Source organism: Charadrius vociferus, unplaced genomic scaffold (genome assembly GCF_000708025.1).
Source record: "Charadrius vociferus isolate BGI_N301 unplaced genomic scaffold, ASM70802v2 scaffold743, whole genome shotgun sequence".
NCBI lineage: Eukaryota > Metazoa > Chordata > Aves > Charadriiformes > Charadriidae > Charadrius > Charadrius vociferus.
The window spans coordinates 691173-711324 of record NW_009647747.1 but is presented as its reverse complement, the minus strand read 5'-3'; the positions used below and the strand labels follow the sequence as shown (position 1 = coordinate 711324).

General features: G+C 41.8%; 1 protein-coding gene across 2 annotated transcripts in view; it reads right to left on the bottom strand.

The window, feature by feature from the left end:
* The window catches only part of WDR7 (WD repeat domain 7), a 109720-nt gene that overhangs the window by 77284 nt on the left and 12284 nt on the right, over window positions 1-20152 (bottom strand). The window contains exons 10-18 of one of the 2 annotated variants that reach the window (XM_009882031.1): window positions 19730-19978; window positions 17942-18162; window positions 17009-17204; window positions 15606-15820; window positions 9090-9859; window positions 8411-8499; window positions 4465-4554; window positions 2366-2484; window positions 758-881 (exon numbers count right to left, since the gene is read on the bottom strand). In XM_009882031.1, the coding sequence (XP_009880333.1) occupies window positions 758-881; window positions 2366-2484; window positions 4465-4554; window positions 8411-8499; window positions 9090-9859; window positions 15606-15820; window positions 17009-17204; window positions 17942-18162; window positions 19730-19978 (2073 nt within the window). The remainder of the gene's footprint in view (window positions 1-757; window positions 882-2365; window positions 2485-4464; window positions 4555-8410; window positions 8500-9089; window positions 9860-15605; window positions 15821-17008; window positions 17205-17941; window positions 18163-19729; window positions 19979-20152) is intronic. The other variant, XM_009882032.1, reaches the window with a different exon arrangement.

Genomic DNA, 20152 nt, shown 5'->3' with positions numbered 1-20152 from the left:
TATTCTACAAGGAAGTTTCCAGCTGGATAATTGAATGGAGTATCTCCTGCTGCTGACAGGGATTCCAAGAACATACTCGTAGAGTCTGTACAACCTCTGCCTTAATAACAATGAGTAAGATCAAAATAGCTATTTTGGAGAGAAATACAACAGATTAAATAGCAGGGAGCAGCTAGTTAACTTATTTGGAGAATAATCTTTACCCAGTATCTCCTTGCAGCACGTGGCAAGCAATGGCTTTGAACGCCCAACTGTGCAGGCGCTGCACCAAACGCTTAACGGACTCCGATGGAGGTATACTGCAACACTCTGCGTTAGCTCCTCTCAGCACCTCTCCATGCCCCTGGGATGCCAAAGGATCTCTTTATGGCAATTTCTGTAATCTAATTATACATTCTTTGAAAAGGAACGCCAGTGTTTTACCACCAGCACCTTTTCATAGCAGGTTTCTACCCTGAAGCCTCTCACCTCCAGCCTAGCCCCTCAACAGCAGGGATAACCCTTGTGGAAGGCACTCCAATCCCAGTGATAGGTACTGGAGTGTCTGATTTACCTAATCAACATTACTGAGTCTAAGTGATTTTGTGACTGTGAAATTACTTTGAAAATTTCAAGAAACTTTTCTATATAACCCTAGATTTTTCCCCCAGAACTTCCCCCTAGATAGTAGTGCTGCTCATCAATCTGTGTACAAAATGCCTTCCTTTCTTTTATCTAGCAATCAAGTTATTTTCAGGTTTCACACAGCATTACTTACGTGATATAACGCTGTCGATGTACTGTGGTAAATAAGGAGCCCACGCATCAATGGTTTCTTTCCGACCTGCCTGCTCAATTCTTCTCAGTTCTGCTAGCAGCAAGGCCTGGGCAGCTTCTCTTACCTGTACAGCCAAGAAGAACAGCGTACAAACTCAAACATCAAATACTTACCAGTATGCTTTCAGGATAATTTAGCAAGAACAAAAGAAAAAACTTCTACGGAAAATTAAACGGAGCTTTCGGAGGACCTCCCTTTTTTCCCCACCCCTCTCCACCTCAAGCACAGAAGAGGACATGCCCCAGCTGCGACGACTCTCAACAGGACACCGCAACGATGTGCAGCCCCATGAGAAAACCGCGGGGCGAGTGTCACAATTCGAGTGACAGTGCATAAACCCATGCGCTGTCCCTCCTCCTCCTGGCCTCCCCGGACGTGCCTTTGGCAGCACAGGCAGCAGGACTGCCCGAGGCGCTCTCCCAGCCCAGAGAAGGACCGGCCAGACAGGGTTCTCACCCAAGGAACCACGGCCAAACCTTATGTTTGCGCTGATGCATTGCAAGGCCACCAAAATTCTACTTTTTTAGAAGCAGTTTTTAATCAGCCTTCTCTAAAGCATTTCCAAAGTCGCGTCCAAAATTCCAAATGTGCAAGGAGGACAGTTTTTCTAAGCGTTGCAATATAAAAGCCAAATAAACAAACTATCTTAAAAAAGATTAGTTTTTCACGTGAGATTTACTCATTTACTGCATACTATGGAAGACTGAAAAATGAAAGCAAAGGAAAATATATAAACAAACCTTCAAAAATAGACACGTTATTTTCAGTCTAAAAGATTTAACACACAAGGAAGTGAAGTAAACTTACGGTAAAATAAAAAATTGTAGACAAATGGAGTATAAATAGGCTACCTGACACCTAAGGATATCCAGTAACGTGGACTTCTGTCGCTTACAAATTTTAATGAGTTTCAAAGTAATTACCCTCCCAGGAAACCATCTGACAGTATACCCTATCAAGCAAAAGAACAGGCAAGCAGGTACCAAAACCGTATTCCCAAGGAAATTACAGGACCACTAAGGACCTACAGTCCACAACCCAGCTCTCTTACTCCTCTCCCACTTGGAAAGCTGCACACTCAACACATTTTCTTTTTGCCAGAACAGCACAGGTGTAGTCTTAAGGCCCACTAGTCATTTATCAAACAATTGGGTGACAAACCATTTACTGGCTACTCTATACACGCTCCTAAAAATAAAGCAACTCAGCAGTCTCTTGAAAAATACAGGGTAGGTTTTTTTCATCTTAATAAGATTCCTAATGGAATCATGGAAGTGTTTAATCCAATCATTTCTTTAAAAAAAAAAAAGCGCAGCATCCAGAAGGTAAAAAAAAAAAAAAATATATATATATTTAGACATGACGACTTTTTCAAAATTTTGACAGGTTAACAGGAAAATTAACTTATTAAACCTGAAATAAAGACTGCAGGAACATGCATCAGAAAATAATGATCCCCCCCCCCTCATATTAAGGGAAAATATGATCAATAGAAGACAACATAACCCCCCCCAAAACCTAGTAGTACAAAACTACTACTGAAATCACCTCCAAGCATCGATCCTGCCACCTGCGAGCCAGCATCTCCAGAAGAGGAGGTCTGAATTTATCCAGTCCCAGCAGGTCGGGGAGCATCACGCAGTGCATAGCAGCGAGCTGGCTCCACCCTGGGAAAACACGCCACAGCAGGAAGATAAACGTCATAAACACCAAAGCAATTTGCGGTTGAAAACGCTATCAAGTACATTCACATTGGCCGCTGGCCTGGTACACAGCGGATCTTCAGGAGAAGGCAGGACAAAAGAGGGAGAGAACAAAAAGAAGTGGAACCAATTTTGCAGCAGAACAACAGAATTGTTTGTTCTGCCGTGGGCACAGGGGGCTCCCCCCGCCATGGGCAGCACCCGTCTGCGCCGATTCCAGCGCCAATTCCAGCGCTGATTCCAGCTGCCCTCAGGGCAGGCTGTACGGTGCCCGTGCTTCCGGCATGGGCCGGGAAGGAGCTCTTCCAGGCACAGATCGTGTGCGGTGAAGGAGCTGGTCAGAGCTCTTCACGCACGCAAGGGTCAAACCAGGTATCAGCAGAAGACTGCCTCAAATCAGTCCCGTTGAAACACAGACATCCCTCTTCCTCCCCATACCCCCCTCCAAAAGATTTCGGTATCTAGCCACATGCTTGCATTTTAGATTTAAATATATACTCAACATACGTGCTAAATACAAAAAAGTCCCCCAAACATTATGGCCAATTTTTCGCAAAAGCATAAGCCATGGTTCCGAGTTCAAGATTTAGAAGCCCCGTTCAAACCATAATTAGCATCACTTATTGTGACGTTTAATGCCCTACGTGCAAGTGTGATATAATTCAATTAGAGAAAACTTTGCATATGAATTGCCACCGGAAGGGTTACATGGAATTTTCTCTCCCCTTTTAAAAGGTATGCAAATACGCAGGAGGCGTGTTTGTCCGCTACCCTTATCTTTCCACCTCAATCTTCCTGCAGCACGCTTACCTTGTGTCCATTCACGCTACGAACCTGCAATATTGGGTGGTTAAAACCAGTGAAGATAAGCGTATCAAGCACAAACAACACGGCTTGTAAAAATGCTTCTAAAATACTCTACGCAAATCAATTCTTCTAACAGTACGCTCTGCATTGACTTGAGAAGCTGGAGAAATACTTCAGGTGAGCACATAGATCCACGGTTTTAGATTGTCAGCAATACTGAACATAGAAATCTAAATATTTTAACTAATAAAGCTCTTCATGGTGCTCCAAGAAAATAAATCATTACGTCAATTTTCCTTAAAGAAAAGTGGATTAAAAAGAGGAATCTCCAATTTAAGAGAGGGCGTTTCTACTACTCAAGATGCATGAAAACAAGAATTTATAGCTTAGTAATACAGCATAAAAATTCTGATGCAAAGCTGCTTGCCAAGGGGGATAAAAGGGGGTTTTGTTTGTGCCAATCTTTTTGGCAGAAAACATTCTTCATAATGTAGATAAGTATTTATTAGAAAAAAAAAAAATCACCCTCAACCCAAAACTCAAGTAGTTTAAATAAACACCACATTTTCATTATTAGCAAGAATAAAATTTAAGGGACAAGTAACTGATTTTGTTTGTTTCTTGTTTCATTTTAAAAGAGGCCTTAAGTCTTCAGTCTTTCAGTTTGTAACGTGGCATAGAGCGCGCTGGTGCTCTCTCCCCTCAGGAGGAAGACCCGTGGCACGCTGGTGCCCGCGGGTCTGCCGAAGGGCCCCGTCGCGAGGGGCAGCACCCACAGGCGCGGGCTGGGAGGCACCCGCGGGGCCCCGCACGCACTACCCGCGGGTGAAGGCACGGGTGCTCTCCCTGCTTACGCCGGGCTCAGATTTTTCGTCAAAAGACAACAGCAAACCCAAACAAGATGCGAAAGGACACCTTTGGTAGGTCAGTTGAGAACCGAATTTACAGACAGTCCGAGACACGCCAACCGGATCTGCTCACCCTCTACTGCCATTAATGGCAACGTGTACAAAACCCCTGCAGCGCCCCCCTTTTTTTGCAAAGAAAAATTCCTACCTAGATCAAATTAAAGTCATAACAATGATAAGGGACATTAGTCAAACGTAAAAGACAAATAGAAAAGTGAGGAAAGAATACCTTCATTGACTAAGAAACAGGTATGTAAAGCAGGAGCAGTGTCAGAGCCAGAGTGCCCAGCTTCAGCGCTAGAAGAAACAGCGGGAGCAACTTGCAGAGGAAAGAAGAAGAAAGAAAGAAAAAAAATAGGAAAGTGAGGAGAGCAGCTTCTGAAAAACAGATTAGTATCACTGAAGAATGAAAAACAAAATTGGAAGAAACTGTGATATTCAACTTAAAAAAAAACAAACCAACCTCTAGGCTTTACGAGAAGTGCAATGCCAGTGAGAGGAAGACATGCAACTGCGAAGGAACACAGATACGCTAACACAAACTTGCACGTTTTGAAAAGACAAAAGTACCTGTAAGTAAAGCCATTAATAATGTATCTTTATAGCTTTGACAGCACAGTTGACTATGAATTTTAAAAACAGGAGTTTCGCTGCTTCTTCTTGTGCTCTTCCCATATTTAGACAGACCTGGAATTTGCACTACTCATTAATTACCCCAGAAATAACCCCTTTTAAAGCCGGGCTGCCCCATCTGTCACTCTGAAATGCCACAGAATGTATTACTGATGGCTACTTTTAACACAGGTTCATTTTACACGTATCCCCCCTCACAGAATTTTAGACCTATAGCAAAGAAAGCACTAAGACTCTACAGCAGAAGCATCTGAAGCGCACTACAGGCAAGTGCAGCTCCAGCCCGTGACTCAAAGCAGTATCCCGGACATTTATTTCGTAAACTGCAGCATTTCTCAGTGCAAATGTAATTTAAAAGCAGTTCTAAACATTATGCTTCCACTAATGCTTCATGACTTAATATTACCACATGAAAAGATGCGCAGACCTTATGGCATACACATGCTACAACCCCAGGTCAATGTGGGGATTTAGAGGTCACTATCTGACACTTCCTTCCTATAGAGAAATTACCATATGTCATGCACAAGCATCTTCAAATTAATCCCCCTCTTTTATTCCGTTGCAGAACAACAATGGGTTCAAGCTCCTGAACCGATTAAGCGTTGTCTTCTGAATGGCCTGTTTGCTTTTCATGCGGTGAACTTCTTTTGTCCCTGTGGGACATCTGCATCAAAACTACTTTTTCCGTACTTTCCAGACAACCGCATCCCGATGGCACATGTACAGTGACAGGCGACCGGCGGAAAGCACTTCGGGACAGCAAAACCTCCTTTCAGTAGATGGATAAAACCCCCTATTTATTTCACGAAAAAGAGCGCGTGTAAAAACACAAACCCACCCCACACTGGAACTAAAGTCTTACTCTGAAGTTTCTTTTTTTGCCTCTTTTTGTTGTGGTGGGCAGCTCTCTCCCAAGGTCAGCAGCTACAGCAGCCGCTGCAGCGGGAGCAGCTGGTCCAGCGCCTGAGCAGCACAGGGCTGCGCTCCTCTCGCCACAAACACAGCGCAAATTGACGGACGTCAAACATGTCATAAAATGCATTCGTTGGATCTCTAATTGATTTTTAAGAACAACATCACTAGAAACGTGTGAGTAGGAAGATACTGGACACGGTGCACAATGGGATGTAAAGGTAAGACACTGAGGAAACTTATGGCCCGAGAATACCACTTGGAAACAAACCATCTTCCCCCACGCGTATGCAAGACATACCACCAGACATAGAAAGAGATGACAATGTCAGACTAGGAGTATTTTTCTGTATTTTTCACAGAACACAGAATTTCATTTTTATCAATTGTTTCTCACGAAGTTATAAATATTTCCACTGGGTAACTAAAGTATGGCTACCCTCAAAATTAGCAAAGCTATTTCAAAGAAAAATTACATAGTTGTCATTCGGGAAAGAACAACCATAATGGAACTACGTCTTTAAAAACAAATCTCAGACACAGACTCTCTCTGTGACAATTTTCTCACATTGAATTTGCCATATAGACACCATCTCTGAGAAATCCTGACCTTTGAAATAATTATCTTTCAAGAAGGAAGAGTAAATGGCAGCAAAACCCAAAAGAAAACAGAAAACCAAAAGCAAAACAGCCCCACATGTTGGGACAAGAGCCCCGATTTTTTTTTTTTTTGAGTTTTTTTGCTGCTGACTGCTACTTCTCTGTAGCTACTTCTACTGCTACACTCTTTGATCATGAAAGAAGCTTGACGTGTACCACTCCTGAAACTGATTTTCCCTTTGCAACCATAGATCACAGTAAATTAATATTTATATTTAGGAAAAGAATACACACAAATGTTGCTGATGGGCAAGTTTCCTCCTCAGACATAAACATCTCCCTTTTTTGTAGGAGTGAAGAAAATTGCAGAATGATGTATAAGTTCCCTGTTGTGCTTACTGGCTCTCTAATACAGAAGCAGTTCCACAGTTTAAAGATACGTTTAAAGGCACGTGTATATCTTTAATGTACATCTTTAAAAATTGTACATTGTAAATACCACAGTGACAAAGCATTTGTATTCTGCAAAATGCAGTCATTTTACAAATTGCAAATTTCTCCGTATTCGTACAGCTTGAAGAGACAAAGTTTTAATAGTTAAAAGATAAGAGATAATTGCAATTTTCAAAGGAAATTTCAAATAAGTCCTGAAGGATATCTGCTTTATACATTACTTGAAAACAAATAACCAAACACATTATGGAAAAAAAAAAGAAAAGCCTTTCCTCTTCTGCCCTACAGTATATGCACGCAGCTGGGCTCACAGCTATAAAAATCCCACAGAACTGTAAAAAGAGCCCTGATGTGTACACCTCCCCTCTTTGGTTTACCATACAGCAAAACACGTATGACAAAGGTTACACATGTATGTTCTCCTCCAGCCATTAAAAACCTTCCTCTGGTCCCACACGGATGTCATTCCTGTTACCCAGCAGGTAGGTACTGCCGCTCCTCGTTGGGGCACTGCCTGCACCCGGCGCTGCCTTCGCTCCCCACCAGCCCGCGCTGCTGCCTCCCCAGGAGTCGTCCCGCGCCCTTCCCAACAGTTCCCTGGCTCCTTAGTTTTGAGCTCAAGTCAGAACTGACCACCAAGGTCAGCAGCTACAGCAGCCGCTGCAGCAAGACAAGAGCCCCGAGGGCTTGGAGCAACCTGGGCTGGGGGGAGGTGGCCCTGCCCAGGGCAGGGGGGTTGGAACGAGATGGTCTTCAAGGTCCCTTCCAACCTAAACCATTCTGTGATTTACATTGACTTTACTTTTGGTGTTAAGAGTAGCAGCCCACTTGCCCCATCAAAGAGCAGCTCTAATTTAGAGAGCAAGCAGGAGGGCACCTCCTCTTCCTCTTCCATCTCCCCGGTCCCAGCAGGACTGCTCCCGTGGGCTCCTACCGCCCAGAGGAAGCTCTAGTCCCCGCTCCACTCTACTCCAATACAAAATTCATGTCTCATCTTGTGCATAGCCTTCTCTTACATCACATGTTCTACACCTTGTACTTAACCGTTATACTCATGAAAGACACACTGCAGACCATTAAAGGATCCTTCAGTGTCACCCGCTGCCATCTGTCGTAACTGCAAGGGATGAAAATAGCAGCGGTGGTAGAAGTAGTGTTAAAATAGAATCATCTCTTCCTACTTCATCTAAAGGAGAGCAAATGTATACATACTACTTAGACGTGTTTCCCTTTATGCTTTAGTTTATAACATAGATAAACATTTTTGCATTAGTCTGTATAGCCCTTCGTTACAGACTTTAAACCTGTTACTATCACCTCAACACCAGAATATTTGGGAGCACGTAAATATGCACGAAATCCATTGTCAGGGAGTAACGTCATGACAGTATCTGCATCTTCTATTGATTCTTACACAGGTCTTAGTCATTAAAATTTTTATCTAGAATATTACACTACTTTTTCCTCCCATGAAGAAGCTAACAATGTTTTTATCACTTGATAGTAAGGCGATAACTTCAGTGTCAAGAGCTGAAAACGACATATCAAATTGTTCCAAAGCAAGTGATTTTTACCTTGCTTAATTTGTCCTTGGGCTGCATGACTCGAAATTGAAGGGGGTGCCTTCACTTTTGACATCTCTGGAGTGCCTGGCCTGGGTGGCCTAAACACAAAATGTACATGAAGGGGGAGAAGGAGGAGGACAGGGGGAATAAAAAAAAGAAACAAAAAACAAAAGGAAAAAAGAGATTATTTGCTAAAGTTACTGTGACTAAACAAACTTTGAAAAGTAACCCTATTAAAAACAGTTGGTTTGACAGGGGGAAAAAAAAAGTATCTTATTCACAGTTCCTAGGTAAACTTATTTTTTGGTGATAGAACATTTGTCTGTACATTTTGATTTATTTAGAATTTGACCTATTCGTTATTAAAACTTTTTAAAATCAATAAGCACTAAAAAGGAGGACAAAAACGGCCTCTCAGACCTATTGGCGCATATGTTAACACACCTCCATGTTCTATTAGCGTTGTAAGTTACCTAACTCCATTCAAAGCAATATAGTTATGTTGGCATAAAAAAAATGCTACAATTCCAGAAAGAAGAAATACACTCAGTTCCATCTAGGTACCAAAGGTTTTCATAGCCATTTGATACATCAAAGCCCCCAGGGAAATTAAACAAAATTAAATGCGGTATTAAAATAGAGACTCTGAAAGAAAGTTATCCCAAGTTCAAGGGGATATTTGCCGTACCTGGTCGGACCTTTCTTCATGTGGTCTCCAATGAAAGTCGCATTGGTCATACTCATCAGCGTGTTGGCCAGGGAGATAACAGACAGGAGATGCTGAGTGGTGACGGCACGTGACACGCCGTACGTCCCCTTTCCCAGTCCTTCTGTAATGGACATCTTCCTTCCGAACTCCACGCTATCGTACGGCGGTTTACCTACAGGCTGATTATAGCCAGGAAGCATCAGAGACATGTGGCCACCTCTAGACAGGAGGCCAAAGGACACCGAACAGTGTGGCTTAAGCATCCCAAGACGATCAAGGCAAAGCTCATCTAAAACAGAATTCAGGCCCCAGGCATGAAGACAGGACATGAAAAGCTTTGCCGTATCCATGGTTAGATTATATTCTAATAAAGTTAACGGTTTCGATTTGCTAGAGCGGTATTCTGGGTCACCGTCTTCTCTTCTCTGTCTTATCGATTCTTCATCCTCATCTTCATCATCAAGAAGATGCTCTTTTATATTCTCTTTGATTGTTTCCTTGACCTGCTGGAAGAGGACGGCTGCTCGTTTACCAGTCAAAAAGGAGCCTCCTTTGTCAGACCCGCCAGAGGCTTTCTGTAAATTCTCAGGAGAAATGAGCGCAGTGTTGGGTCTGGAGGCCTCCTCGGTCAGCAGCTGAATAATCAGGGCTTCCACATCGAAGAACAGCACGTGTATATCCGGATCTGTTAAGTTGGTCTTTATAGCTTGAACCATCAGGGAGTTATGCGAATATTTAGGTAAATTCCCCTGAAAAAAAGAAAAAGAAAAAAATTTTGAAATTTCAATTGGATTCCTTTCTTAACACTTTTCACAAAGCTAATCCACAAATTAAGGAAGCTTGAAGTTTGAAAACTCACACGGGTATAAAACATGTTATGACAAACATTACGAAAACATCACTGAAGAATTTTACAGCATTTTTCACAACATCAGGAATGTCAGACTTGTGATCAAGTGTTACTCCCCTAAAATACAGAAATTTCACGTACAGGAGTTTCAGATAAATAGAGCTCTCAAAATAAGACAGAAGTTCACATTTCTTCAAGTGAATTCTGGAAGATAACAGTTATACACCAAGGAACAATAAAATTTCATTATTTTGTTATTAAGCTTAACACCCATTAAATATTTCACATTTGGATACGGAAGTATGGCATCAATTTATGCCGCTGGAAAACAAGCTACTAATAAATTTGTCCAAATATGCAATTAGCGTGTCACTTGTTTGCTCCACTACAAGTCCATCTTCTTCCTCCTTCCCCTCGTCCCAAGGGGAAAAGAAAAATGTCAGAAAAGGAGACTGGACAAAAGAATATTAACATACGTTTTTAAGTATTGCGAGAACTTTATTCTCTCCACAGCCAACAGAAAACCATGCTGCCAAGTCCTTAGTTTCCTCAAACAAATGAAAAAGAGAACGTTTTAACAGAAATAAACCCCGTTCAAACGTGAGTAAAATATTATTTCTCCTCTTTTACAATTCAATGAACAGCCTGAGAGACAAACATCAAATATTCGGGTTTGATGCAGAGCATGACAAAGTCAGAGGAAGGGCGCGCTAGAGGGGAAGCAGCGCCTCGGTTCAGCGCCGAAGGAGCGCTCCTGGCGCCCGGATTAGTCCCTGCCGGAGTCAAACCCTGCGCTCAACTGGCAGCTAAGTCTAAGGCAGCACATAACAACCATCCCCCTACACCCGTCTAACAACGGCTGCAGTCGCTAAAAATTTCCATTCTCTGTGGTCTTTTTTAAACCACAAAAGCACATTTTAGAGCAGGGTAGTTATTTAGAAATGAACAAGGCTTGCAGTTTTTATATATACACAGTGTATATACGTTTACAAACAGGTATGCACAGGTATACACACATACACTATAAATAAATAAAGACTATGCAAGGAACTAACATACACTCTACATAGCACGCAAAAGTTTCAACATTCTCTATATAGACACTGATTTGTAATAGTTTTTCACCCTATCCTGTACACATCTTGATGCATTGCTTCCTTTGTTCACGGACATGAAGCAATGCGCACATCTGACGGAGCCTTAAGTACCAGGGGCCCTGGGAGTGGCCACCACTGAAAATCTGCTGAGCTGTAAAACAACATGATTTCTACCAACACCTATTATCTTGCATTTTTCAACCCTCTTCATTCTACTTCTGAGCGCCAACAAATACATTTCTCACTATGAATCACAGAAACAAACGTATATTCTACTTAACATAATTAGGAAATTGGACATGCATACGTATACCATTTCTTTTCTTCAAGGCAGTGAGTGTTTCTCTTCCTACAACTACTGGGCTGCTTTGAGTTTTGTACAAACTTCATAGCATGTGGTTGATAACTGAAGTAATGTTCACGTAAATTCCTTTTCCATTATGCCTGTTAAGACCTCCAAAATGCTATTGGCATGAAAGAATATAATATCTACCGCATTATGTTGAATTACTGTTTCATTGTATGAACCTGGTTTTGAAATAAGCATATGATTTTAATTCTCAAGGTTCTCATCCACACAGATTTGTCTCTCGTGAAGCACCCTGCTGCTTCTGTGGCTGCCTGTCACTGTGCATCCCTGAAGAGCGTAAGCTTGCTTTTGATGGTAAAAATCTTCAGAGGAAAAACCGACCTCTCCGAAGTTTTACATTAGCTTTATATTTGGAAACCGATCTGTCCACAAGAGGCTGCGGTACCCTGACCCGCCGTCACGAGCATTTGATGACCCAGCCACAGCTTCTTCGCAGTAACTCCAGCGAAACCTCTCGCCTCGGCTGTGCCACAGCCGGAGCCCGGGGACAAAACAGGGCAAGGAACGGCTCCTTTCATCCTGCCTGAAGACAACATGCAGAAAGCATATTTATCTAAAGCAAGCCACTATCTTAGTCTTATCTGATACTGTAATCTTCACTTTTCTACCACACTAACACCTTATTTCATTTGCAGGCTCTTAAGGGAAGGTTGCTACTGTTTTGCTTACTTGGAGTGAATACCCACCCATATTTTGCTGTACGGTGGTGAACTGGAGAAGAGCAAGAACGGTTATCGGTTTGCTTACTCCACTCACTAGTTCTTGCTTGCTTTCAGGGGACGATACTCAACGAATACACATCGATATTTCACATTATTCCAATGCACTCGTTTTGTAACAAACAAACAAGCCAGCTACCAAAAGCAGATGCACAGCACAATCTTCAAAACATATCAAAAGCCTCTCCAACAATGACAGGCAGACCTGGCAAAATCTGCAATATCACCTGCTATTCCACTGGAATCAAATAATTTATTTCTGTCTCTCCTCAAATTAAAATACATTTCACTTATGTAACGCAGTTAAGGTACTACCAGATGGAAAATTCACATTTGGTCACAAGGAATATGAAGGAAAATTAAAGAGAGACCATCCTTCTCACTGCCTGTCCTTAGATTTCCCGGAGGAGCTGCAGCACGGGCTAGCTCACCCTGCCGGACCCACAGCCAGAGCCGAGCGCAATCAGCGCTAGAGCAGACAGCCAAACTCCGCTCCCCCTCTTCCCGTGCTCAACTCAGAGAATGAATAAACTATGCTTATTAAATAAATTTGCCATGAGAAGTAAATAATGGACAACTGAAACCAGAATAGAAATAATTAAATGTCAAGAAATGATAGCTGCAAATTATGTTCTGCAATGCACTGATTTACTGATCTATTCCTTATTCATTAAAAAAATCTAGTTATTTTCACAGAATGTAAGGTAAGTAACTTTTTGTGAACTGGTCTCTGGTAATGGTTACAATGATAAAGTTAAAAGCAACAATATAACCAAAATATTTTAGCTATTAATCACCATTGACCGCTGGTACAGAACACATTTTGCTGAGCTACATAGCGTGCCTTTGTAGGCAGCAATACCTTCGTTAGCTGCGAGGAACCCGCACGTAAAACACGTACACGTGCAGCATTCGTGCTGAGGGATGCAGCAGGACACAGGGGTATTTGTAGGAAGAGGACGGTGTTGTTCCAAGGAAGGCTCTCTCCAAGTGAGATTTCCTCCCCAGAGGGAGCATGGGCGCCGGAGGAGAAGCGCAGGCGGCGCTGGCGCGGGGCTCTGCTGCTCTCTGCCGGCCCGGCCGCCACACAAGGGCGCAGAGCCGACATCGCCGCTTCTTGCTTGGGCTCGGCCCTGCTCCTCAACGGCACTGACAGACTCCACGGATTTCATACCTGCCCACTCTGACGGCCCTTTATTAGGAAACAGGTCACGATGAGTGGCAGAGGACTAGGATCGCTGTCAGGGCGGTCACAGCATCGCCAAGGGTGGCCGCCCCCCAAGCACCGTCCACTGCAGCACGCTGCTCGGCGCACGCAAAGCCTCTCGCATACCTCTCCAATACACGACTCTAAGGATATTCTTCCCCAGTTTCCCTCAAGAGAATTTTGCGCTTCTATTAATCATTAACAGAAAGATAAAAATGTAAAAGTCAGGGGTCATATTCTTTCAGTGACAGTTCATAAAACCCTCACAAGTTCAGGATCTCTCTATATTTAGCCAAACCAAAAATGGATGATGCACAGCTCAAGGGAAAGCTCTTCCTTCAAGCTTTCCTCCAGTGATCCACGCTGACATGCTATTGAGCCCACCAGCTAAACTACAGTCGATGGCTAAGTCCATTCCTAAAATTTACTGTTTGCTTTGCTGTTCCATCTCTGACACGTGACGCTGCTAGCCACCCGTTACTTTTCAAAGTGGTCAGTCCAAATCCATCAGACCGAATAACAATTAAGCACATTAAAATTCACAGAATATTCAGGACAGATTCTTGTACCATTCTGTCCTCCACACTGAAGTTCCTTAAATTTTTTTTACACTGTACTAGCTTTTCTTAGGATACATGCTATATTGTACTCTATTTCCTCTTCAGAATAAAATTAATGCCGAAATGTAAAAATCACTCTTTATACAATTTGAAATTCAAGTTATTTCTTATTGTGAGATAATCAACTTGGAAAAAGAACTCATTACTAGTTGTTAAAAAGGAGCTTCCCCGCATCTCCAGATACTTATGGTGCTTCCTGCTTGTGCAATAACCACCAGAACGGAGAAAAGTCATCCTCTGACTCCAGGGACTGATACGCAGGCTCACCGTCCCACTGTCACTCTAGGATCTCAACAACTCTGACCACGCTGACAATATCAGAGGTTTGCTTACCAGAGATCTTAATACGAGCATTTGCTCATTGCTTGGATTGACAAGTAGCCTGTTGTGGTACTCAGTAACATCCATATAAATTGTAAAGTTTTGTGTCTAAACGAGCACATGTAGACATGCTGTGGCTGATGCACTCTCTATCCATACACATACAGCGCTCAGGAACAGTTATTGAGTGCTTTTAACAAGTTACTACAGACAGTTTCATTTGAATTCATCACTTCAATCACAAAACACGATTTAAAAAGCCCTTAAACATCAAGCACTGAAATATGTAGAAATCAACTAAGCCCCTAAATATCTTCTAGCACTAAACACTTAAAGTCTGCCTCAAACCATAATTAATTTTCAGAATTTAAGTTACTTTGGGTCCATTTATATCTACTTGCACATATATTTCAGTAATACTTTCTGCTGAACACAGCAGCGATTACCAAAATAAAATGAAATGAAGCTCTAGCTCCACCTTTGGCAAGATGTGCAGGAACGTACAAAACACGTTCAATATGGGGGGAAGAGCAGATAAAACAGATCAATGCTGATTCCATTCCTCAAAGTAAGCACAACACAAAAAAGGCGAGACCTGCTTCTGACGAACCTGGATCACAGCCTGGTTCCTCGTCTACCCACCAATACTGCAAATTAACAGAACATATACAATTGTGCAAATACTCCAGATTCTACAAAATGCTGCTAAATCCAGATTTTAAATAAACTCAACTTCAAAAAAACCCAGTAGAATGCACAACAAAGTGGGAGGCGGCATCATGAACAGTAACCTAAATTGGGGAACAGTGTCCAGAGATATGCGGAAGGGATTGTGTTGGTTGTTATTAAAAATATATTACCACCCATCTAGAAAGAGAGAAGCTTATTTGGTGCATAACCTCTGTTCTTACTGAACCTAGAGAAGGCGACAGTGAAAGTAGTTCAGAGTTATAGAGGCTGAAGAAGAAGTTTAAGAGCACTGGGCTCCAGCAAGAAAACCACTACCACCGAGAGCACAAAATAGAAAAAACCTCAGTGAAATGTAACTCTCCGTAACACCACCTGCTTGGAAACTGCACAATGACGCTGAAGAAGGATGAGGCCGTTTGTTCAAGGAAAGTAAACCCCTAGGACTGACCCAACGCCAGGTAAAGTTAGCTTAGGTCTTTCTATTAAAGTTTCACAGTGTTGGATAAGTCTTTGTCGTTGTATAAAGATACGTTATTTTCTTCCCATATTTTCTTCAATTATTTATGGAAATAAAGGTTTCAGGTACTGCATTAAAAACTGACAAACTGAAAGACTGCTTGCCTTGTCAGAGGCTTCGGAAGCGAGCAGGTTAGTGGCCAGAGTCTGCAGTTTCTGATGCGCCACGTTTTTCAGAGCAGCCAGGCTCCTCCTCGTCATGGCCTGCTTCAGGTTGACGGCGGGATGGCTCAGGGAATCCACGGCCGCTGGGACTGCCTCGTCACAGGCATTCAGGATCTCCACTGCCGTTATTCCCATCACACACCTGTCCAGCGCACCTGCAAATATTTTGAAAAGCATGAGCTTCAGCAGAAACAACTCAGAATGTCCAAAACATCACAAGTACAACAATGGGTGAAAATTATTTACATCACAGGATGCAATGCATAAAAGTTTCCTTTGTGTTAACAGCTATTTTTAGAACTAAAATTCCTAAAGGGATGGGATTTTCCTAAATCTCTATGAAGTTGAAGCGTATAAGCGTATAAGCGTAAAAAACACATTAACAAAACTCAAGACAACTTTAAGAAGCCCCCAGTATGATTCTGTACTGACCAGAGCGCGATGGCTGCAGTTGCTCCACATTTTTAGTGGAAGGTTGCTTTCAGTCCTTTTGAATTCCCTCTCCCACCCAACTACCTGTGTGGATTAAGTTTTCCATGACATATCTCAAGTTCCTCTTTGCTTCCTAGAGCTTCAATAAAAAACAATTCTCATCTGGTTTTCACAATGAGCTGAAAATAATATTCAGGCATTATGGCAGGTTTGTGGTTTCTATTAAGTGAGTTCAGGAGTTGAGAGGTAATTACATACTGAATATATTTGGATGCTTTTTTATCCTCTCTTTCCCCCTTTCAGATACCACAAAATTTTCTACAACCAAGCTGGTTTTATTATTTTATGCCTTGTTGCCCATTCTGTTAAGGCTCATTTTTAGTTTTTCTAAACTAAGCATTAGTCTCTTAAAAAAAAAAAACAACAAAACAAACCACACCAAACAACAAAACAAACAACACAAGAGACCAGACAAACACTTTCTTTATTCTGCAGATGAGGAAAGTATTGTAGATTTGAGGTGCTGCACTTCTACCCCAAGCTTTCGAGACAATTGCTGAGGGAGCACGGGCACTAATAAACTGAGAGGACACCACACGTGCAGCCAACATCGTGACTGGTGTCTCTAAAGATAACCAGGAAAACACGGAGGGGGCAGAGAGCCACAGCAAGCTATACAACTCCAAAGCGAAACGAGTTTTTCCCAAATACCAGACTCTGTATTTAACAAAAGCTTACATAATCTACAAATTTTGTGAATATGTGAAGTGCTACGTTTCCAAACATAAATGTGCAAAAAAATTTTAACTCTTCTCTCAGATGCAACTTATACAGAACTATAACCAAATATATACATATATATATATATTAAAAAAATAATGTTTAATCAAGGTCTCTGAAGTTAACCTTACCGGTATCCATTTGCCAGACGTACACGGAGCCATCTGAACATCCCACCACCAGATAGTCATCGGAAGGCCTCCACTTTATTACTTGAATAGGGAAAAGGTGCCGGGATGCCAGCATGATGCATTTTTTCTCCCGCAGACTGAGAAGACCTACGGAGTGATCACTGGCAACAGAGCAAATGCAGTGCTGGACTCTTGCCTAATAAAAGAAAAAAAAAAAAGGAAAAAAAAAGAAAAAAAATCTTAATCATAATGCAGACAGTTTGTATTTAATAATCTCTTCTTCACTGGACCAAACATGGTGATCAACAACCTATTTTATAAACAAAAACCAGGCACGTAAGTCTATGGCTAAACTCACTAGAAACAGCATCTCACTTGCACAAATTCTCTTGAATCCCATCTCTTGCACACCACAAAGAGCAAACAGGTATTAGAACCCATTTTGTTGAGCCAAAAAGAGAGACCATGGTTTTCCAAGTAAATCCATGTCATTTTGTTCATTAGATTCTACCTACTCATCCAAGTTACGAAAGACGAAATTGCCTTTAAAACCTGTGGGCTACCTGGTGGGGAACGCCTGCCTCTCACATTCGCACGCACCTTGCGGGGAAAGCCTGCTCCGTGCCGTGGAACTCCTCTCCCACTGTTAACGCTCTGTCCCATAAAATGCCAAGCATTAGCCTTAGCCAGCTAGGTTTTAACATCCAGTTTTCCCACTATTTTTAATCCTTTACACAGCTAAAACGTGACACAAGCAAACCCAAGATTAACAGAAAAATTAATCTCTCTTTAAGTGTCTGCAAGAGTTATACATCGGGTCAGTGCCAAACCTTCAGTGTTTCCTGTTCCGTGCAGTCTCCAGCAGGATTTGAGGAGCCGCACCATTTATGGGAAGCGTGAGACAGCGTATCAGACGTGTTATGGAAAACTTACACTACAGTTTTCAGGTGGAACTAGAAGCTGTGTAATTTCTCCACCATGTACACAGAAGATATGTTTCATCTCTCCAGAAAATATATCCCATATGATGACTGAGAAATCCACACCACCCGAGATCAAATACCGTTGATCATAACGAGAAGAAACCTGATGAGGATATAGCAAACACGTAATTTTGTTTCGATGGCCTCGGAGAGTCCGGTGAGGTGGCCAACCTGAGAAATTGGGTGAGGGGTGAAAGGGGGGAAGAAAAAAAAAAGGAAAAGAAAAAAAGGAGAGACGTAAAGAATATAAATCAATAGAACAGTTCACAATCCAAAACACTGCTCTTCATAAAAAAAATAAATAGACATACTGCAAGTTTTGACAGAAGTTCTTATAGAATTAGTCCCCTCTTTTTTTAAAATGTTCGTGATTTTTTTACTGGACATGGGCTAAATAATTCCTTTTGTCTTGCTGTACAATCTCCCTTTAAAGTAATTCAGCTGTCTTAAAACAGCTTCCTCCCCCCCAAAAAAATCCCAGAAAAAAATAAATTAAAAAGGCCAAGATGTGAAAAAATAAATTCCCTTCCCTGTCAAACATTAATTTATGCAAGGTTATAACCAAAAGGACCGGCACCAGGAAAAATGCATAATCTTACTCTGCACCAGCCACAACAGCCGCATGCAAATCTGCAGTGTTATGTATTTGCTGCTTGTGCAGAATAGGTTAATGACATCAAATTTAAATTTAAAAAGGAAAATCATTTTTGTGACCACACCGCAAGAACAGTGAGTCTTCTCTTCACTGAGCTCAAATACCTCAGTTAAATCATTCTCATTCTAACTTTCTAACTATTGCAAAAGATGCGTAGAAAAGCTGTCTTTTTAGATGGCGAATTTGACAAAATGGGCCCAGTAAGTTAAATACCAGAATCAAGTACTCCAGGCAATACCTGCACGACATAGAGGAAAACAGTTCAGCTATGTGATTATGCTTTCAAGCAAGCGCAGCACACCTTACGTAGAAAATACACCCAGGCACGTCTGTATTTTTATGAGGGTACGAACCACTAAGGCTTATTTGCAGAATAACGTGGCAGCTTTGAGGCAATCCAACTTCACATTAAGAAAAAAGTAACTTTTGTATAAAGTTACATAAAATAAATCAGTTATATAATGGAAACAGTACAACCAACAGCCTTGTATATAACTGACAAGCTCATACCTACATTTACACAAAAATATTTACATGTCTTTTTCATTTGTCAGCATTTGTAAGAATCAAACCCCAAATATTTATTCTGAAACCATGATCACAAAAGCATTAAAATAACATTATCTGGAACAAAAATATACAACAGCAGGCCAACATACAACACTCAACTAACTACACAATACCCACGGAGGAATTCTGTTAGACACGTTATTTTCCCAAGAAGATCTTCAGAGGCACACTGACACCACAGCTGAACACAGTGCACACAACCGCTCTGGAAGAGGCACAGGAGATGTGTCCCCTGACACACCTTTGCTCCTGTGTCTCAAAATCCCAGGAGACATATCCAAGGCTTTCCAGTGAGAGGACTCCCCCCAAATTGATGCCAGCTGGTCACAGTTAATTTTACTTCCGTTTCTCACTACATTACTTAACAATTCTGATGTTCTGTTAACAGTTACATGATTTCTACCTGCGGAGTGCCTTAAAGCTCGCTTTGTGAAACTGTTTCTTAGGCTTATCTTGTGAGCGAGAGGAGCAGGCTGTAATCCAGCCGTGCTTTTCAGAAGCTTCTTTGCATACCTCTCCTAAGCATGTGCTCTCCCTGCAGCAGCTGAACTATAGCAGTTTGTGTTGCCGGCACAATCACAATGCTTCCGTCTTCACGGCCACAGACCAACCGCCCGTGTGCCGGGATATACACACTGGCTGTAACTTTAAGTGGTTCATTGATGTTTGGTATTAAGCTTAGTTGGTCTATAATCCCAGCAGGGCGAGGAGTAAGTTTATCAAAAGCTTCCTGGAGGGATATTGAAGTTGTTGTTGGCAGTCCTGTTTAAAATGGGGAAGGAAAAAAAAAAAAAGAAAGGGTGAGGCCGGAGGAGGATTAAAAATATTAATCAAGAATAGAAATTAGCAGTGCTTTCCTGAGAAGATCTCAAAGTTTAACCACACCATGTTACAACAAAGTGAAAGGTACATATTGGAGATGAATTTACTGACTAC